At 37.6% G+C, this 23,129-nt stretch overlaps 2 protein-coding genes across 2 annotated transcripts in view; both read right to left on the reverse strand.

Annotated features, from left to right (window-relative positions):
• Positions 1-10,505, reverse strand: part of LOC307132522 (NACHT, LRR and PYD domains-containing protein 3-like) — a 42,401-nt gene extending 31,896 nt beyond the window's left edge. The window contains exon 1 of the mRNA XM_079826909.1: positions 10,308-10,505. Coding sequence (XP_079683035.1) covers positions 10,308-10,329 — 22 coding nt within the window. The 5' untranslated portion in view covers positions 10,330-10,505. The remainder of the gene's footprint in view (positions 1-10,307) is intronic.
• Positions 10,506-11,024: 519 nt separating this feature from the next.
• Positions 11,025-22,499, reverse strand: LOC307132569 (intermediate filament protein ON3). The gene is made up of 8 exons (XM_079826968.1): positions 22,252-22,499; positions 21,291-21,499; positions 17,743-17,803; positions 17,451-17,546; positions 17,184-17,348; positions 14,898-15,023; positions 14,542-14,762; positions 11,025-11,712 (listed from the first exon to the last, which is right to left on the reverse strand). Exons 1-8 carry the CDS (start codon positions 22,375-22,377, stop codon positions 11,661-11,663), a joined length of 1,056 nt encoding a protein of 351 aa, XP_079683094.1. The 5' UTR covers positions 22,378-22,499; the 3' UTR covers positions 11,025-11,660.
• Between the last annotated feature and the right edge of the window lie 630 nt (positions 22,500-23,129).

The following is a 23,129-nucleotide window of genomic DNA, read 5'->3' on the forward strand; positions in this document are numbered from 1 at the left end:
ATCCAGGAGTTTGTGTGTTAGCTTAATGGGAACTATGGTGTTAAAGGCTGAGCTATAGTCAATAAATAGCAGCCTGACATAGTTCCCACTTTTGCTGTCGATGTGAGTGAGGCAGGAGTGAAGGACGTGAGAAATGGCATCTTCAGTCGATCTATTGGGACGATAGGCAAACTGAAGAGGGTCCAAAGTGTCAGGAATGGAGGAGCAAATGTTGTTTTTAATGAGTCTCTCAAAGACCTTCATGACTAAAGATGTGAGAGCCACTGGACGATAGTCATTTAGGCAAGAGGGTTTACTGATCTTAGGTACAGGGATGATGGAGGATCGTTTGAAGGAGGTGGGGACAACAGATGTAGCAAGGGACTCGTTGAATATGGATGTAAAGAGCCCTGCGAGCTGATCAGCACAGGACCGCAGAACACGACCTGAAATACCATCCGGCCCAGCAGCTTTCCTGACATCCACACGTTTGAGTGCCCTCCGAACCTCGTCCTCCGAGACAGAGATCACGTGACCGTTGCTGCTCTGAGGGACTCTCTCTGACGCGTCACTCGCCGGAGTCGCGCTGCCGCGATTACCATCAAAGCGAGCGTAGAAAGAGTTTAACTCGTTCACCAGTAACGGATCAGCTCTCACCTCTGCAGAGGATTTAGTTCCAAAAGCACAGATGGTTCTCAGTCCCTGCCACATCCGCCGGGAGTCGTTGAGTTGGAAATGAGATTCCACTCGGTCTTTATAGCGGAGTTTTGCGGCTTTAACGGCGCGCCGGAGGGCGTAACATGAAGCTTTGTACTCCCTCATATCCCCCGTTAGGAGACCGGCATTGTAAGCGGTGGTGCGCGAGTTTACTGCAGTGCGAATTGAACTGTCCACCCACGGTTTCTGATTAGGGAAGGACGTTATAGTTATTGTTTGTGTGGCTTGCTCTGTCAGTGTGTTAATAAAGCAGAGCGCCACTTCTGTGAACTCGCTGACGTCTTCAGAACTCGCGCGGAACATGTCCCAGTCGACGTCATCACTACTTGATCATAAATGTTGCTCTCCTTTCTTTCTGGCCAGCAAATTTCTCAACGACTCTCTGATTAAAGTCAGTCATCTCAGTAGTGTCATGACGTTTGCATTGTTCAGATATTTGAGGTCTCTTACCCCCGTTGCTGTCCACAAAACTTCAGTACCGACACTTTGAAATAAAAGACAGGGAAAGCAATAAAGGGCATTGCTAACACACATCAGCCAGCCCTAACGATTCTCATAACAAGCGCAGGTGAAGCTCTAAGTGCAGCTTCATCCTCTGTCACTGGCCTGTGCTGGATCTGTAAATCGCGATGGTCCGGTTCGGGATCCTTTATCCTTTTTTTTCTTCCAACGAACGCCTTGTGAAAGAATTTGGTTTAACTGCTGCCATCTCTATGAAACTGATCATCCCAGCAAGGTTTTGGCGTAGTCGGCGTGACTGTGTCGCCCGCGCACTTTCGCTTTAGTGGCCAAGAGTGTAAAGTTGAATGACAGGTGACGAGAACCAATCAGATTGGATAAAATAACACGCATCCAATTCTGATTCGCCAGGGACGCAACGACACGCGTCCGGAGGAGGATCTTTAAGAACCAATTAGAGACCCGATTCAGGTCACATGCTGCCCGTAGATTTTTGGACTCGGATAGACGTCCATTTGTCCGGCGTCCCTCGCCCATGAAACCGCATGAAACATATTGAAGAACATATAAAATAGTTAACCCATCAAAGCCAGTTTTTATTAAATGCTGAGGCTCTAACTACACTGTAAAAAAAGAAAAGCTGACATAACTTAAAATTGTAAGGCAACTTGCTGCACAGCGTTTTTGAGTTTACTGAACTTTTACATAAAGTAGTTCACTCAACTCAATTAACTGAGTAAGGTCACATGTCTCCCAATTTAAGATCTTTTGTTCAGCTGACTGAGTTTTTATTTTTTTATTTTGTGTTGAAAATTGTTAATACTTTTATTTCACCATCATGGTGATCAGTGCTTTCTTTAGTTGGGCAGTTTGAAGACTTTTTAATGTTAGTGTTTCTCTGACTCATGAATAAGAATATAATCATTGTGTGGTGGTTTAATTCACTGATTTTCTGACTGAGTTTAATACGAGCAATATACTATTAACTTTATTGTGATTTTAGAAAAGCTACAGCACGGTTTTAATCAGAAAAGCTGAATAAGGTTTAAAACTGATTGTACATTACACACTTTGACCTCCTGAGAGATTTACTCCCACAGATATCAAGAATCAGCCTATGAATCTCAACAATGGTGACATGCTTCATGCCGCAATGCATGCTGGGAGCCCTGGATGAGTTTTGCATGATGCACCCAGAATGCATTGTTAACGCGTTGCAACTTGTATACTTGTTAACTTGCAATTACAAATCGAATTTACAATTAATTCTAGGTTGGTCCAACAATTGTTGAACCAACTTCTTTTCAGTGGTTAAGCCAACTTTTTTTTTTTGCATTTAATTGTCCAGTTAACTAAAACATAATCATTAGCCTACATTTTTGTGAGTTGGATTTTGTACAGTGTAACAGCCGGCACGTCGTAGGAGTAAACTATTTTATTTTTATTTCACTTTTATATCATTTTTGTATACATGTATATTTCTGGAATTTTGATGGCGCCCTCTATTGACCAGCTACTGGTGGAATACATGTGTATTCGTTTTAACCGAATCGGCACGGGCACCACGGCTCGGTGAATGAATTTACACGGAGAATACACAAAATAAAAATAAATAAAACTTGCACGAAAATTAATGTAATGCGGAACTACTGTTAAGGCCTTTGCACACTGAGTCCGAAATTTTCGCATGCGTTTTTTCGTATTTGTGATCCGAAAAATTCGTCACGCACAGAGACCTTGCACACTGAGTCCGATGCATATTAATGAATGCGATACGGAAAAAAACGCAAAACAACACAAAATGCCGTCTTCAAGTAGTGAGGATGACTTTTTTGTCCTCTTTCTTAAAAAATGAAAAAGAGGAAATATTGGGTCCATCCACTTCTGCGATTGCGTAGAGAGAGTTCCTCTTATCAAGGAGCGTTGCGGGATTATCCAGACCGATTCTAAGTTACCTTTAGAATGTCAGTGGCTCCGGTTGATTTGCTAGCGATACTGGAGCCACATATTAAAAAGAAGACCACAAATTTCCGTGAATCAATTTACCCTGAACAGAGACTGACAGCCTATGTCTAAATGTATGGATCCGCACGCGTGCACACACACACACGGTTTACAGGGACTTGGTGTGCTATAATTATAGCTGTGTGATATTGTAGTAGTTTTGATACAATAATATTTGTATATATAATTGTAGGTATCTGAGCACTGGCGATTCATTCCCCAGCACTGCCAGCAGGTTTAGTTTGGGCATCAGCTGTAGATGGAAAAACGGATGCGAAAAACGCAGAAAATCGAACCTGTTCCGATTTTTTTTTTGACGGACGAAAGTTTCGGAGGCAGTGTGCAAGCGTAATTGACATAACGTGAGGTCGAATTTATTTTTTGACGTGCGAAAATTTCGCATGCGAATTTCGGACTCAGTGTGCAAAGGCCTTTAGAGAGAGACGTGGTGTGTGAGAGAGAGAGAGGCGCGGGCACGATGCCGTGATCGAACAGTGGAAACATAAAAACAATACTCCGTCATTTTGTTCATACAGGACATCCTTCAAACTGCAAAGTGTTTGCTTATATTTTTGTACAATCGCAATAAAACAAAACATTGTGCTTTTGTCAAACTGTAAACTCTTGTCAAACTGTAACCTACAACTGTCATCAAACCAAAATCTCTCTCACACACAAATCGTACTACAGGCCAGGGACTGGCCATCTGGCGTAGCGGGCGTTTTCCCGGTGGGCCGCTGGACAATGTGGGCCTGCCCGTTGCTACGTAAATATATATGAAGAATAAATTATAGTAAAACTACGTAGCCTATATCCCTCCGTCAGCCCAGACCAATGGCCCGCGCAGCCCACTTGAGGCAAAACTCTATAGCCTGCTCAATCCCAGTGTCTCATGGTGCGTTCACACCGGACGCGATTCGCGCGAGTGATTTACATGTTAAGTCAATGCAGAGACGCGGAATGGCATTCTGCGGCGCGATTGAGGCGGAGCGAATGACGCGAATTGAGCGCTTTGAACGCGCGATTCGCGCGAATCGCTCAAGATGAAAAATCTGAACTTTGGCGGATATTTCGCGCCGCGTTAACCAATCAGGAGTTTGGTAGTGACAACAATGAGGAGAAAATCTGTATATTAATATCTGGTTCAGACAATATGATTATCACTGTGATAACATTAAATGACATGAAACACAACCCAGTCTCTTTTTGTTAAATGCAAGTTTATGTATGATCAATAATACAAAAGTATAAGTAATGTATAACAAGCTATACATGAAATAAAGCAAACAATGCAGTCAAACATTCAAAGTCAGTGGTGTAAAAGCGCTCGTCAATGTCAAAATGTTTGCGATATCCAATCAAATTGAAGGAGGCGGGATTTACTGTCCACAGTTAACTTAAGCAAGCCGAGGTCAGAGCTGAATATGGGTCAATGGCAGATGAGTCAAATTGCTACAGCAATATTTTCCGACTGTTAACGATTTTAAAAATGTTGAACGACAAACATTAATTTCCAGGGATGTAAACTACTGCTGACCTTTTAGAATGAATCAGATTGTAATGCCTTTTACGTTATTCATCACAGAATGCACAAATAAACATTGGTGTAGGTGTCGCAGTTTTCAGCATATCAGAGGGAATGTTTGTCTCTCTGTTTCCAGGCTTTCTTCAGTAATTTCACAATCATTTTCAAATTATTCATAATACTCAAAATATATTTCTGAAACGTAGGCTTAGCCTACACATATATCATGCTAAAACTGGCAACTTTCATATTCAAGTAGCCAATGGAAAGTGTCATATATGAAAATAAATATATAATTTGCTAGTTAGTTCACATGCATTATTTTACCCACTGGTAATCAAAAGTTTGAAATAATTAAGACTTTTTTAAATGTTTTTGAAAGAAGAAGGCTGAATTTCTTTGATCAAAAATACAGTAAAGTACACAAATATTAAGAAATATACAATTTCCAATAGGCCTAGTTGTTTTCTATGAGAATGTATTGTAAAATGTAATTTATTTCTGTAAAAGCTGACTTTTCAGCATCGTCACTTCAGTCAGTGTCACATGATCCTTCAGAAATCATTTTAATATGCTGTATTTTTCATATAATTTTTAAACTCTTTTCCTCTCTTTGAGCTCTATTCCATAAAATGACAGATGTCTAGATACTATAGCCATTAGAAAGGCACCCTAAACAGTCCACATTCTGCACTACGTCCTAAGTCTTCTAGACCATAGCATTCATTGTATACGGTCTGATTTTATGGTTGGTATTGAACTTAATGATAAACATCAAACAGTCTGAGGTTTCAGACTCACAACTGAAACTGCTTTTGCTCACCATATGAAATCTCGCTCTGCATGACTGGAGAAGATATTGTGAGAACTCCTGATGTTCACGAGCGATAGATGTCCGTCTGTCTGTCTGTCTGTCTGTCTGTCTGTCTGTCTGTCTGTCTGGTGTGTGTCTGTCTGACAGGCTGATTAGTGGTCGTGGCGTTATTAGACTTGTTTTTTTTTTTTTTTTTTTTTTGCTGACGGCCCTCGGTTGGACGGCCGTTCTGGACTTTTCCAGAACACACAGATTGTCCCTGGATAAGTCACACCCTATGCACTATGAGTTTCCCCTCTGGTATTCGTTTTAGAACTCCTTTCAGCAAAACAAATCGGTTTAGACAGTCATTTATCCCTTCAGCTGTCAACATTTTAAAGGTCCTGTTCTTCGTGATCCCATTTTTCAAACTTTAGTTAGTGTGTAATGTTGCTGTTAGAGCATAAATAATACCTGTAAAATTATAAAGCTCAAAGTTCAATGCCAAGCGAGATATTTTATTTAACAGAAGTTCCCTTTCAAAGTGTAATGAAGACTGTAGAATGCACTGATTACTGTTATGGTACTAAATCACCGTAGAGAATTATGTACTGAATTGATGTCCAGTGTCTCGGAGAGGAGTACAGACGCCAGAGAAATAGATCAAATTCACTCAATGTATTGATTGGTTAAATGCAAGAATGAATCATTTGCTCACAATGTCCACAAATACAAACAAATAAAATACCGTAGGCCTACGGAAATAACCAAACAATATAACAGTGTGCTTTGATGCAAAAGATACAATGAAAATAAGTGTACTCAGTCTTAGAAAGTCACATCTGAGTGCTCTATGATCAATCTATAGTTTAATGGCCTTCATCCACTGGGCGTCGTTTATTTTCAATGATAACACGCACCGCATTTCTTCCTTTCCTTCATTGCCGTTCATCTGCCTCACGTTGTTCTTCACAGAATGCGCGAGACTTCCGATTAAGCTCCGCCTACTCGGCAGACGCAACACGTATACAGAACACTGTACAACTATTATAATGAACTAATGTGAACTTGAACATGGCCTTTTGCACACAAAGCCTACAGCGAGCGGCCGGTTTGTTCTACATCCCTGTACTTCCTGCTTTAATGATGTCAGTAGAACAGTTTGTTAACTAAGCTCCGCCCACAAGAATATGCAAAAAAGGGGGCGTGGTCTTGTTGCTCTCCCACGTGGAGAAGAGGAAGTGTTGCGTTCGGTTGAGTTTGTAGAGTGTGTTTGTCGCCATGTCGTCGAGACGCTGTTATTTTCATCCCGGACTCAAATCACCTTTCTTTGGCCTTCAGGGACGCTGTAGTTTGAGCGCGTGCATCTCCCCGTTATGGTAAGAGGCGGGACCTTTCCGGGCAACCAATCACAACACGGGAACTGCTGGCCCAATCAGAACTCGATACGTGTTTCTGAAGGAGGGACTTCATAGAATAAGGAAATCATTGAGGCGTTTTGAGGACAGTGAGAACAGCGGTGTACAGATCAGTACATTGTGTGAAAAATACTGTTTTTTTACACGCGAAACATGAACACATGTTATATTGCACACGGTAAACACAATCAAAGCTTCAAAAACACAGGAAAAACGGGACCTTTAAATGTTAGGAAAAATGTTGTTTGACAGGGCTCCAGACTAACTTTTTTCACTTGGAGCACAGTGGCCCCCTACTGAAAATTTTAGGGGCACAACCAGAAATTTTAGGGGCGCACACCGTAAATCAACATGCTAACCAAATCTACTAATGTCCACTGTATTACTAATAGGGATCGGTATCATTAAGGTTTAAATGGTATTACTACTCTTACCGATACTGCTTATCGATCCGGTACTTTAACAGTATTCTTATCGGTTCTTTTTATTATACTTTAAATATCTTTTTTTTTTTTTTTATAAAAAAAAAAAAACACAATTAAGAACATAATTAACATGGCTTTACAATCTGAAAAGTAAAATATCTATAGCAAAAGAAACCGCAAAGTTTGAACAAAAATATAAAACATCTATTTGTAAATGGACCAGTGTGCAGGCATTCGGAAGGTCTGCTAACATTAATATTACAGTAAAGAACAAACCTATAAAGAAATCTAATAAAGTAATGAAATGTAAAATAACACTGCATAGTTTTCACTGTATAAATTGATAGATTAATGCTTATAAAAGCTTATAAAAGTTATTAATTCAAGAGATGTGAATATTTTCTATTTGCCTTTTGTTCGATTCGAATGAATGGCTCAATCGTCAGCAGGTTTATTAGACGCTGCCCCTTTAAGACCGATCAATGTAGAACTAATAATATCATATTCTCCTATTTCTTCAAACTATTTACGCCCATTTAAGATATAAACTGTTAAAATAACTACTCTCCAATCCGGTCATTTTGACACCGGCTATTTGTTGTTTATTTGATGGTTTAGACGCGCACACGAAGCCTAAAATATTAAGTGCAAGTCGGTCCATTTCGCAGCACACACATATAAGCCGCCTTGAAGTTGGAAACAGCGTCTCTTGCGCGGATTATTGTGCATTTAATAGCTCTTTATTATCAAACACATCCCGCAGTTTAGCAATAGTAGAGACTGCAGTTTACAACAATCACTGATTCTGACGTTAAGTTTAGGTTTAGGGAGAAATGACAGCGGCTGTGAAGGGAAGGATGAGCTCGACGAACACGGCTATAGGAAGAGTTTTACCTCATACCGTCTTTTTATAATTCTTAGAAGCCAAAATCGAAAATAAAATTAGATTAATATCACAGCACATCCCTAAAGTTTAAGCAGACTAAACTTTTGTGTAGTTCTCTTGGCCATCGTCACTCATTAAGCTGACAGTGACTGTGGTGTTGTGTTCACTGTAGCTCCACGTGAGAGAGCTCACTCGCTCTCTCTCTCTCTCTCTCTCTCTCTCTCTCTCTCTCTCTCTCTCTCTCTCTCTCTCTCTCTTCTGGATTGCGAATGGCAAAAATGCATCACGGACAAATGGTTTAATATTATCTCATATAGAAACGGCTGGCAAAGATATAATTTGCCAGACATAACGTCTATCAATTATAATTAGTAAGTGTATTTTCTTAATTTCTCCAGTACCGACAGCAGGCAAATTTACTGGTCGCACATGTGCGACTGGATGTAAAATTCAGTCACACACGTTTTGGGAGTTCATTTTTAGTCCATCCTGAAGTCCGTTTTGCAGAGATGGACTAAAAATGAACTCCCAAAACGTACTGCCAGATTCTGGAAGATGAATTCTTCAAACAGTGGTACTAGAGGATGAGGTGCTGGTCCTTCAAGAGTCACTCTCAACCTGTCCATAAAGCCTATAACAAAACCTTCTTCATGTATTTTACAACACTTCAGCTTGTGATTCTTATCTAGTGGGGGTCATTTTTTAGGATTCTTTACCTAACTGAAGTCTCTGAGATCCTGACACCTTCACTTCTGGAGACTCCAGGTCGGTTCAGCTCTGGAAAATGGTGGCGCTGGAGACTAAAGGGTTCCTGATGGTTTCACCCTTAATTCTTCACCTTAATTCTTCATTCTTTTGCAGTTAACAGGTGTCTTTTCTTCACCACCTGTTTTTGTCAGATCCTGCTGACCCAACGAGCATTTCACTGTCCAATGGTCATGCCTTAACTGCAATGTCTAGTATTGCATTAGTATTGCATCCTTCTCATGGGCATTTAATACTTTTTGACTTTTCAGTCTGAGTTAAATCTCTATTTTGGCTCAATTTATCTGTAAAAGAAAACATGCCTAATAATTCTGCACACCTGAATATAAGGTGATTTTCATTTCCAGCCTTCATGAACAATTATATATCACTTATACATTATTAAATACTAAATCAATAGTAGTTATTAGGATTACTGTGGTTTGGAATTGGTCAAATGTGCCTGGAAAAAAAATATGATCAGAAAATCAACGTGCCTAATAATTCTGCACTCCCTGTAGATAGATAGATAGATAGATAGATAGATAGATAGACAGACAGACAGACAGACAGACAGACAGACAGACAGACAGACAGACAGACAGACAGACAGACAGACAGACAGACAGACAGACTGAAAGACAGACAGATAGATAGATAGATAGATAGATAGATAGATAGATAGATAGATAGATAGATAGATAGATAGATAGATAGATAGATAGATAGATAGATAGATAGATAGATAGATAGATAGATAGATAGATAGATAGACAGACAGACAGACAGCTAGACAGACAGACAGACAGACAGATAGATAGGCAGACAGACAGATAGATAGATAGATAGATAGATAGATAGATAGATAGATAGATAGATAGATAGATAGATAGATAGATAGATAGATAGATAGATAGATAGATAGATAGACAGACAGACAGACAGACAGACAGACAGACAGACAGACAGATAGATAGACAGACAGACAGCTAGATAGACAGACAGACAGACAGATAGATAGGCAGACAGATAGATAGATAGATTGATAGATAGATAGATAGATAGATAGATAGATAGATAGATAGATAGATAGATAGATAGATAGATAGATAGATAGATAGATAGATAGATAGATAGATAGATAGATAGATAGATAGATAGATAGATAGATAGATAGATAGATAGATAGATAGATAGATAGTGCCTTAGAAATGTAATTAAGTAAATTCATGTCATCAACAAGTCATTCCTGTCATTAAAAGCCCCACTTCAGTTCATCTTCCTGTAGCGAGTCTGTCTATCATAAGAGCTAAACATCAAACAGTTCAGACTCACAACTGAAACTGCTTTTGCTCACCATATGAAATCTCGCTCTGCATGACTGGAGAAGATATCGTGAGAACTCCTGATGTTTACGAGCGGTAGATGTCCGTCTGTCTGGTGTGTGTGTGTGTGTGTGTGTGTGTGTGTGTGTGTGTGTGTGTGTGTGTGTGTGTGTGTGTGTGTGTGTCGACTCGTTCTCTCTCCTCAGGGGGAATGAGGAAGTGAGTTGTGTTCGTATTTAATAATGTTGTAGTGTGGACACATACGCGCCTGTTTAATGGCGCCGCTGGTCAAAGTTCACTCTCTCTGTTATCTCGAACATAAACTGATATACAGAGGAAAAACCTGACACAAAATATAACCTCGTGTGTGTATAAAAGATTATAGGTTTGAAACTGTTTGTAGACAGTCAGTGATAATGAGTTAAATAGCGCCATCTGTGGTTGGGTCAGAGATGTTGCTTCGCGGCTGTGTTTGTTTAGGAGTTTGATTAAGGTGTGGAGGGGGGGGGGTTGAGTCCTTTAGTTGCTTTCCTTGGAATCTTATCAAGCCTGTTTCTCTCTCTGAAGATAAAATCACACAAACTTTGCTTCACCCCTGTGTTAGTTAGACCAGGACTTGAGTAGCTAAAGCGTCACAGCTCTTCTTGGGAATCAGTGACGTAAAAACATCCTTCACACTCATTGTGTCTCATACACACTCGTTATTCGAAGCCTCATGTAATGTTCACTTAAGAACACAACATTTTAATACCTCATTAAGAAGTTAATTTCTTTATTATTTTTTAACTGTTGTAATGCAGTTTCAGATTAAAAGTCTTGGACATGGGTAAAACAAAAAACTACATAAATGGCATTTGGACAAATTGCATATATTTTTTTTTATTCTGACAGTCATAGCTATAACAAAAAAGATCTGCTGGTTGTAATTAAACAATTAAACATTGAGGATATAAAAGTGTCACACAGAAATAAGATAATTATGGAAGCCATTTAAACACAGATACAGTAATTGCGACTTTTTATTGTGAGTTATAAAGCCAGAATTCTGAGATTTAAAGTCGCAATTACTGTTTTTATTTTTTTATTTAGTGGCGGAAACGGGCTTCCATAGATAATGAATGACCTTCATTATATAACTATAAGATCTGCTGGTTGTAATAAAACATTGAGACATAAAAGTAATTTAATAGAATATTTGTATCTGTGTTTAAAGGAAGGGAAAAGCAACTTGTCAAAGAAAAAAAATCAATGCGACTTTTATGTAAATGTCAATATTCTTTATGTTCTCCTTTTTGTCATTTGCTCACTCTTGAAGTCTTCACTCAGCAATTCGACAAGCAGGGATTGTTTGATTGACATGTGAAGTGAGTGTGTATTCTTGCTGTTCATTGGCGTTTATGGACTGGATAGATGTTCACATTGGGTTCCCTTCCAATCCTAATGGGAGAGATTTGTGGATTAGCTGAAAACTTCTTACGTATATATTTATACCTACATCCGACCAATTATTTCAGTTAATTCATATAATATAAAAAAAAATACACACATATATACACTCTAAAAAATGCTGGGTTAAAAATAACCCAAGTTGGGTTGAAAATGGACTAACCCAGCAATTGGGTTGTTTTAACACAGCGATTGGGTTGTTTTAACCCAGCGGTTGGGTTAAATGTTTGCTTAAAACAACCCAATTGCTTCACACCAGAAGTGAATGAAGCGTTTCACGCGAGTGATTTACATGTCAATGCAAAGACGCGATTCAGGCGAATGAGGCGGCGCGAATCACATGCCGCGAATTGAGCATTTGACGTGTAATTCCCGCAAGTTCCCTTTTATCTCAATTTGAGCTACACATAGGCCAATTGAGACGCTAAAGCAAGTCTGCAGCTCTCCTCTCAGAAACTGAAGCCTCCTCGCCTCCATCGCCCCCCAGTGGCCGGTCCCAGTATAGCTCACATACTCCACCTCTCCATGTATTAGAATGGACACGAGACACACTAAACTATTCAATTACACTTCAAATAATTGTTTCCTAAAGATGGTTTCTGTCATTTTAGGCAGTTTTTATCACGATGATTTCATTTCAAGTGTTCGTTTTTTAAATAAGTTAAGTTTTAGTGAGTTATTTGATGCTATAAAAACGGGGGGTGTGACGTCATGATTGACAGCTGAGATTGACGGCTTCTCTGAGTGAAGTCGTCCCTAAGGCACTAATGGACTTTTTTCTGGATTTTTGGGAGGAGATTGGAGATCATTTCTAAATTTCTATAATTGTTTATTTCACAGCAACATAATGAATTGTTCTGCATCTGTGAGAGTGTGAGCGGGCTTTTGATAATCGCGCCTCTACTTCCTGTTTACTACTGCGCAACTCCGGTCCTGAGATGTCAGCGCCTATGAAAGCTTCAACTCTGGTCAGTGGAAGTCAATGAAGTCGCGTCGTCCATATTTTTTTACGGTCTATAAGCTAAAACCGGCAAATTGAGCTCATTCGCCGTATTTTAAAACAATCCATGTCAGCCATTTCACAACGAGACGAGCCGCTGGCAGAAGCCCCGCCCATGACACGAATTCGCGTCTGTTGTGAAGTGAATGTCACACACAAATGAAGCAAGTAAACTCAAAATGTTCAAGCGTCCAATTACGTGCGAATAGTGCGATTTATCCGCTTCATTCGCGTCTCGTGTGAACGCACCATAAGGCCCTGTCCCAAATGTGTGCGCGTTAGGGTTGGGTATCGTTCACATTTTAACCGGTATCGGTACCCAACGGTACCTTTTTTCGGTACTTTAGGGATTTACATCAATAACTATAAATAACCTGTCATTTCTAGAAGTGTTATTGACATTATGCCAGAGCTGCCCTGCTCTCTGTCTGCCATCGTCTGAGATGTTTGATTACTGTAATATTTACTAGATAGTAGGCTACTAGCTACTTAAATTTAATTAATAAAAACAACCTTTTTGTTTTTCTTTTTAATTTCATTTCTATGAAAAGATGTCCCACAAATTATGTGTTTTGTATTTTCTGGTAATCAAATGAAGACATAAGACATTAATTTAATTTATCTTTTAATTTAATTAAACTTTTTTAATTAAACAACTGAGCTTTATACGGTTCAAATTAAAACAGTAAAACAGAAAAAATGAAATGTATTACTTAAAAAATAAAGTTTTGATAATTATTATTTCATTAGTGTTAGTATTATTAATTGAGACGTATCTAAATTCTACTGTACAACAGTGATATATTTGTCAAGATAAACCAGACTTTTATTTTGACGAGTTGCTGTGAAGACCTTTGAGTTTCTGTGTGTTTATGACGGTAGTTTTTCTCAAATGCTCATAAAGTGACTCTCAGTGGCTCTGGAGATGATGTGTGTGTGTTCATGTCCTCATATGAGACGGCAGAGATGGAAACACGCGACCGTTGTAGTGATAGTGAGCACGATAGTGAGTGAGTGTGTGTGTGTGTGTGTGTTTGGTAAACCGCGCTTCTACCGCATTCATTCGCACAGAGACACGCAGGATTGGTATTTAAATAGTCTTTTTGCGGTGTAATATTCACTGACACTCGTCTATATCACCAGATGTGTTCTCAGGAACCGAAATTTGGTACCGATTGATTTAATGTGAATCGGTAGGCTACTCTGTAGGACCGACGTAATTCGGTCGGTGCCCTTAAAAGTACCCGACCCTAGTGCGCGTGTCCATTAAGTCCACGAGTGTCCCATTTGTCATTTTAGGTCTCATAAGGGTGCTCGCGAGCGCCCCCTTTGAGGTCGATCTATGATGTTACATAGTGCATCTTTAAAATGTAAATATATATTTTTCCAAATAAAAACAATTAAATGTATAATATACCACTAAAACAACAATATAAAAATAGGGCTGTCAAAAGATTAATCGCGATTAATCGCATCCAAAATAAAAGTTTGTGTTTACATAATATATGTGTGTGTACTCTGTTAATTATTATTTATATATAAATACACACACATTCATGTATATATTTAAGAAATATTTGCATGTATATACTGTATATACATTTATATAATCTATAATATATATGAATATAAATTTTTTATATATACAAATAATATTTTTTTCTTAAATATATACATGAATGTGTGTGTATTTATATATAAATAATAATTAACAGAGTACACACACATATATTATGTAAACACAAACTTTTATTTTGGATGCGATTAATCGCGATTAATCTTTTGACAGCCCTATATAAAAATCCTCTTTACGGTTTCACCTGTTCTCTTCTCCTTCCAGGAGTTTCTTGTAGGTGGCGATCTCAATATCCAGAGTCAGTTTGACGTTCATCAGCTCCTGGTAGTCACGAATTTGTTTGGCCATTTCCTGTTTGGCTTTCTGCAGCGCGTCCTCCAGTGATTTGATTTGTTGTCGGGCATCAAGCACCGCCTCCTCACCGCTCCGATCCACCTCTTTAATCTGCTCGTCCACGGTCTCACACTGTAATGATATCAGAGAATGAGCCTGGCCTTTAACGGCCCCATCTGCCACTGACGGTTCTCAGTGCGTTTATTGAGGATGCTCAAATGCAGACACCATCAGATGCTTTAGTGGAGTATTATCTTGATTGGTTACCTGTGATTTAGCTGAGGCAATGTCATTTTGCAGTCGCGATATCTGCCTTTTCAAACCCGCTATTGCACTTTTATTGTTTTTTATCTCAGTGGTGCACTGGTCAGCCTGCAGTGAGCTCATCTCAAACTGTGGAGGAAAACACAGATGCACAATTATGAAGTTTATGTAATATAGATCAGGCATAACATGTGAAATTAATAACACTGATGATCTCCTGTTAGTGGGTGGGATATATTAGGCTGCAAGTGAACATTTCGTCCTCAGAGTTGATGTGTTAGAAGCAGGAAAAATGGGCAAGCTTAAGGATTTGAGCGAGTTTGACAAAAGGGGGACCAACACAATATTAGGTCATAATGTTATGCCTGATCAGTGTGTATACAGCATATTAGAATGATTTCTGAAGGATCATGTGACACTGAAGACTGGAGGAATGATGCTGAAAATACAGCTTTGATCACAGGAATAAATTATATTTTACAATATGTTTAAATTGAAAACAGTTTTTTGAAATTGTAATAAAATGTCACAATTTTACTGTATTTTATATACTTGCTTTATTTGTCACATTTTTTAATCACCTTTTTGTCTTGACTAGGTTTTGTGGTGTGACATACATTTTTAACAATATCAATATTATATGTACACATTGTTTAAAAAAGTTTTAGATGTGTGTTTTCTTATAAATAAGCAAAATATTCTGTACCTCATAAACCATGTCATGCTTTGCAATAAATTAAAATAGCTATTTTATATCTTTATAAAATATATAAAAAAATTTATTAAAAAGTTTGTAGTTGTAGATGTATTGCATGATACATTGCAGAATAAATAAATAATAATAAATAAATATATAATAAAAAAAAAGTTTAAACTTAATAACCAATACAAATTATGTGTGTGTAATAACACACACGTATGACTATAGTTAGGGTTAGGGCGGGGCTTTTAAAAGATTGAAATAACCCACTTCAACTGCTTGGAAATGAATACGCACATAACAGGATACAAATATAAATATCAGCTGTTTCAAAAGTCTGTAATTACAATAGTTTAAAACATGAGAACCTTTAGGAAATAAATGAGATGTCAGTAGTTCTTCAAAGAGATTGAATTTAGCTTCCTGTAAGTGGAGTGTGTAAGCCTTCAGCTTTTCTCATGAGAAACGGCCCAGTAATCTCATGTTTCTCCTCTAGTGTTTCAGATCTCGTCTCAAAGCGTGTTCAGAGTTGCCAAGATACACCCTAAAAAAAAGGTGCTATATGGCACTAAAAGTGGTTCTTGGCTCGTAATCATGGGGGAACCTTTTTAAGTGCTTCGATCATATACAGAACATGTTAAGATATGATGCTATATAGCACCAAAAGTGGTTCCCCATGATTACTATGACCAAGAACCACTTTTAGTGCCATATACTTGAGTAATGTACTTAAGGACACTTTTTGAGTATCTGTACTTTACTGAAGTATTATTTTTTAGGGAAACTTTTACTTTAACTTCACTACATTTGAAAGACAAATATCGTACTTTTTACTCCACTACATTTCTATCAAAGACCCTCGAAGTCAAAAGTCGTTTTTGTAGCAGCTTTGCAAGTCAGTGGATGATTTTTTTTCTTCTTTAAAAGTTTTTTTTTTTTTTGTTGCAAAATGTAAAAGTCTGGGAGAAAGAGAAGCAGAGACATATGGATGAATCTGATAAAGCCTGATGAACGAGCTCAGTTCAGTGTGGTTTTTGTGCCTCTGAGATGCCAGAGCTCGAGAACTGAGAATAGAGCTTTCTTTTGTGTTTTTCTGCACTTAAACAGACCAATACACACAAAATGTCAAAATGTTCATTTTGAAAGTATTCACGTAAACAAAGTTGATTATGTCTTAAGTGAACGTAAACAGTTGGGGGAATATCTGATGTGTATCAGTGTATTGGATTTGTGGATTCTGCCTTAAAGTGACAGCAGCTTTGTAAAAAGCTTTGTAACTTTTATACAAGTATTTAAATTAGTTCAAGGTAGTCGTATGGAGCATCACTGACTGGCTTAAACCACCATGGCATAGCGTGCATTTATACAACAATGCAACAATAATAAAATAATGCATTGACATAAAAAAGGAAATTTACTTTTGATACTTAAGTACTTTTAAAAACTGTACTTTTACTTAAGTAAAAATAGTTTTTAACAACTTTCACTTGTACAGAGTAATATTTGACCAGTAGTACTTTGACTTTGACTCGAGTAATGGAGTTGTGTAGTTTGTCCAGAGTGAGTGAAGTGAGAGATCTGATCCGCACCTTGTTCTTAGACCAGGCCTCCGCTTCCTTACGGCTGCTGGCTGAAATCTCCTCATACTGGCCCTTCACTTCAGAGATGATCTTCTTCATGTCCAGCTCCCTGCTATTGTCCATCTGCACTACAACAGACGTGCCCTTCGGTTTGGACACCAGCTCATGCAGCTCCTACACACACACACACACACACACACACACAGAGAGAGAGAGATGTGCTGTAAGGATTAATACCAGGACGTTCCCATTTCCATTCATGTATCTTTGAATTACCTGTTCATAGAAGCGCTTCAGAAAGTCCAGTTCCTCCAGATTTGCTGCTTTCTTCTCTTCCAGTTCATTTTTACACAAGTACGCTGAGTCCACATCCTGCCGGGGCATTAACACTTGTTAGCTTGGCAGATGCTTTTTGCAACTAAATGACTAATGTAGAAAGAATTAGACACGTTGAGCAATCAGGACTGTCGCCTCAGTTCACAGAGCCTGGACAGCGAGAATGCATGAGATTTATCAAACATCAGACATTTATTATGCTAATTATCTTCTGTAACTATATTTGTCTTACCTTCTTCAGAACAACAAAGTCATTTTCAGATTTGTTTCTGTTGTTAATCTCTTCTTCATACCTGTAAAAGCAAACTGAGCGTTAACATTCACTCAGGGTTGTTATTGTGAACTAATGCGATTAGTTTTCATTATTTGAAATTGAGCGGAAACTAAATATTAATATAAGTATTAGAGCATAAACTGAAAAACAAAAATGAGAAATGTTGCCTTGGCAAGTACAACTATTACTTAGGAAAAATTATTCAAACTAAACTGAAACAAAAATACACTTTTAAAATTATTAAAAATTAAGCTAAAATATTACAGCTGAAAATATAATGATAAAAGTCAATTCGAAATATTAATAAATAATATTTGGGCATATTATAAATAATACAAAATAATAAAATGATAAGTAATAAGTTGTTTGCTCAAACATCATAATCACTCATTTGTTTACCTCTTAATTAATAATAAAGTATGGGATCTTCAAACACTGTAAAATGCAACAGTTGTTCTTACTAAGACTTTTTAGTAAACTTTACTTAATGTCCACTAATTTGTTGAACTTAAAACTTAAGTACTTAAATTGCTTTACTTAAAACAATGTAGTAATCTGAACTATTGCATGCTATGCATTTGTTACTCAGAAAACTCAAGTAAACTTTATTTGACTGGTTTGAGCACCATTTTGCCAAAGCAAAAAACAAAGGCAGGCAAAATGTTTTTGAGGCGGGGCAATTCTTAATAGACTTTTCCCTCATGTCCTGCACTTCTGCAGTCATCGTTCTTCTTTGTTGCATTCACTCATTTTCCAGTCATCTTGAATGTTATTGACAATACAACTAAATATTTTGGGAGAACATCACATAAGTTGACTTCTTCATTTATATTATTGTAATTCTCTTCCTATGCAGCGATGCAACAAGAAATCACAGTTCTTTGATTTCAAAGGAAGGGAAGTAATAAATTATATATATATAATTTTACTTAATAAGACATTACACATTAATTTGCTGTTGTTCGTGGTGTTCTACCCATAGATATAAAGGCTAGATGTCTTATGGTGGAGTCTCTAACGTCATCACCGGCGGCCATCTTGTCACGGCGGCCATCTTGTCACTTCTTAAGAATTTCTCATGAATTGCACTTGGGAACATTCTTAAGGACTTCTTAGAATTTACAGTGAATGACGATAGCTATGGTTAAACCACAGTGACCGGTTTAATTGCTGTAATTATTTACGTTTGTCAGATTCTTAACATATTATCACATTGACATCTGTATGATTTTTTTGGCATCTGATGAATGACATCATTATCATATTTGGCCTAAAGTGCTAGCTACCACATTATGAGCATGTGGTATTTCGGCAAAAACTGGTTACCATGGTAACCATGATTGTTTGGAATGTTGTTGTTCTTTAAAAAAAAGGTTCCAAAAGAGTCATAGACGAACATTGAACAGTTTGTTGTTGGGTCTTCGAGGTCTTTTCTGACCCCAAAGGACGTTTGCTCAAATAAAAAAAAAATTCTCACTTTGTCCAAATGGCATGAGACTTTGTACAGTTGTCAACACTCTCTAGATCTACAAATAAAAAAAAATATTGGATTGATATCTGTTTTTATGTTCGTGTGACAAAAAGTGTCACACTCAGGGTCGCTTAGAAAATGGACAAAATTCATCCTCAAAAACAGAAACAACAGAACACGCATACAGAAATGAAGTGGCACACTTCCAACAATGCATAAAACATCCACCACGCAAAATGATCACACACACACACACACACACACACACACACACACACACACACACACACACACACACACACACACACACACACACACACACACACACACACACACACACACACACACACACACACACACACATGTTTGTTTTTGTGAAATGTGAGGACATTCCATAGGCGTAATGGTTTTTATACCGTACAAACCGTATTTTCTATCCCCTTACACTGCCCCTAAACCTACCCATCACACACACACACACACACACACACACACACACACACACACACACACACACACACACACACACACACACACACACACACACACACACACACACACACACACACACACACACTGCCCCTGCCCCTAAACCTAGCCCTCACAGGAGACTGTGCAGTTCACTTTCTGTGAAAAAAAACTTGTTCTGTGTGATTTATAAGCATTTTGAAAAGTGAGGACATGGGGAACGTCCTCATATTTCACCCTCTTTTTGTAATACCTGTGTCATTATACACATTTGTGTCCTGATATTTCACAAAAACATGCCCACACACACACACACACACACACACACACACACACACACACACACACACACACACACACACACACACAGAAATACATTTGTTATTGCTGTTCAGTTTATTGCATTTTGATGTTCATGTTGTGTATTTTTTACTCAATATGTTCATATCTGTACATTTTTGTTCTGTTACAGTTAGTAACTGAAGTGTAGATTAAATTAGTAGAATTATAAGAAAATCAGATGTTTGAAATAAATGATAAACTCTAAAGAACTTTTCTCTTGTTCAGGTTTGATTGTAATCGTAATGTAACATCATTTAAAAAATGATTTTTTCAGTACAAAAAAATGCTAAACTTTGACAAAATTAATTAATTTGAATTGTTATAATTTTTGATTTGTATTGAATTGTGATTTCATAACATTTAAGAAATGAATCCAACTGAAAAAATACTTGTGAAAAGAGTCAGTCAAACAGCACATAGTGGAGCTCTGCAGACATTTACTGGTAAAAGTCTTTTTTTTAAATATATTTTAAAACTGTATTTTCCAAAAGATGGGCAAAAATCTTACACTAAACCATGTCAAATTATCCATGTTATCCCCACGAATGAAAGTTAGAAATTTGGGTCTTTTATAAAATGAATTTTACATAAAAAACAGATTTTGTGTGAAAATCCATTAAAAAAATTATTTATTTATTTATTTATTTATATAAATTTAAAAATGATTATAAATACTCCAAAAACTGCACAGATGTTGAGTAAAAACAATAATAAACAGAGTAAAATTACAGTTGTTCTAAAAAAAACTATTGTTTTGTTACAAAATGACATTTTGTTGCCTTGGGTCTGTGGAGACCCCAAAGATCCTGAGTGTAATTCCCAAACGAAGACCGCACAAGGGTTAAAGTACACTCTAAAAAATGCTGGGTTAAAAACAACCCAAGTTGGGTTGAAAATGGACTAACCCAGCAATTGGGTTGTTTTAAGCAAACATTTAACCCAACCGCTGGGTTAAAACAACCCAATCGCTGGGTTAGTCCATTTTCAACCCAACTTGGGTTGTTTTTAACCCAGCATTTCTTAGAGTGTAACATTCTAAAATAACTTTTTCCATTTTCATCAACTTTTGTGCAATGTAAAAGATGCCAACAGATGCTAATAAACCTTTATTTTTTTAAAAGTGTACTTTTTAAATTTGACTGTAAGATTATTGAGACGCTTGTCAAGACTGTGAAACTGAACAGCGCTGTAGCTGAGCCTGAAGACGGAGTGTGGGATTACAGACCTTTGCTTGTGTTTGTCCAGCTGAGCGTGTGCGTTCCTGAGCGCGGCGTCCAGATGTTCTCTCTCTCTCTTCCCCTGCTCCAGCTGTGTCTGCAGAGAGCCGATGTGGGCCTTCAGCATGGGCTCCAGCTGGGACTCGGGCTTCGGCTCTTTCTGCAGAAGATCCCATTTGGTCTCCAGAACCTTGTTCTCCTGCTCCAGCTTACGAACCTGCGTGTGTTCATGAGGACAGTTTCACAGAGAATCATGTTTCATTTAAAGATTAACTCTGACGTCTCTTTGAGAAAAAAACTAAAACTCAATATAAACAAAACAGACCATAAATGTCATACAGTAAGAATAGAGCTGAAAAATGAATATGGATAGCAGGTTATCATTTGATCTTGTGAGAATTGAATGAGAAATGTTTGACATCATATTTAAATATTATATTTTTATTGCTTTAACCAGTCTATCCATCCATCCATCCATCCATCCATCCATCCATCCATCCACCCATCATCTATCTATCTATCTATCTATCTATCTATCTATCTATCTATCTATCTATCTATCTATCTATCTATCTATCTATCTATCTATCTATCTATCTATCTATCTATCTATCTATCTATCTATCTATCTATCTATCTAATCTTATCTATAAAAAATAAGAAAGAAATTAAGTTAAAATAAATGCATACATAAATACATATGTATTTATTTATTTCTCCCCTACAGGTTATTAACAGATCTGGCTGCTGAGATTGAAATATTAAAATAATTGTAAAAACAAAACAAAATACGTTTTATTTTTGAAATAGTAAAAATGAATAAATATGTATTTCACAGATCTGGCTGCTGTTAGTTGCTCATAGTCCAAAAACACAATTACAAATATATAAAATATAATATACATAAAAATATGTAAAATATAATTACAAAGCTAACCTTTAGCAGTAATGTCTCAGAGAAAGTCTCACCTTGTCGATGAAGGAGGCAAAGCGGTCGTTGAGAGATTTGATCTGATCTTTCTCCTGAGTCCGCACCGCCTGCAGCTCAGGGTCCGGGAGACTCGGGTCGGCGGAACCTGCCTTGGAGGAGCTCATGGCCGGAGAGAGGTGGAGAGATGGAGAGATGGAGAGATGGAGAGATGATGGAGATGATGGAGAGATGGAGAGATGGAGAGGTGGAGAGGTGTTGCAGGTAGACTGAGAGCTCGGCTGCTTATGTCTGCGGACCGGTGGGCGTGTTTGTGTATAGATGAGGATACAGCAGCATTTCTCTCTTTGAGAACCAGTTCAGCCCATTCTCCAGAAACATACTGCACATTCTCTCACAAACTGACATGACAACCACAGTTACTGTGAACTGATCTTTCCTGTTCCCGCTGGGCTAGAATAGGATGATCTGCATTGCTTGTCCTTCGTTGAGTGTTTTCGTTTTACAAGCATTTCTTGATTTCTTGGGAAATCTTTTGTGCTATTTGTTCATAAACAATATGATCATTTAAAGGGTTCATGAGGACTGGCCTTGCTCTTCTGACATACAGTAAGAGGTTTTTTATATCAGTAAAACATGCAAGATTCATAGCTTACAACATCCTCTTCATTATTAACGAAGAATTTATTTAATCAAGCTCCAAAAAGGGCTTCTATCTATCTATCTATCTATCTATCTATCTATCTATCTATCTATCTATCTATCTATCTATCTATCTATCTATCTATCTATCTATCTATCTATCTATCTATCTATCTATCTATCTATCTATCTATCTATCTATCTATCTATCTATCTATCTATCTATCTATCTATCTATCTATCTATCTATCTATCTATCTATCTATCTATCTATCTA

The sequence above is a fragment of the Gobio gobio genome (genome assembly GCF_949357685.1).
Source record: "Gobio gobio genome assembly, chromosome: 10".
Lineage (NCBI taxonomy): Eukaryota > Metazoa > Chordata > Actinopteri > Cypriniformes > Gobionidae > Gobio > Gobio gobio.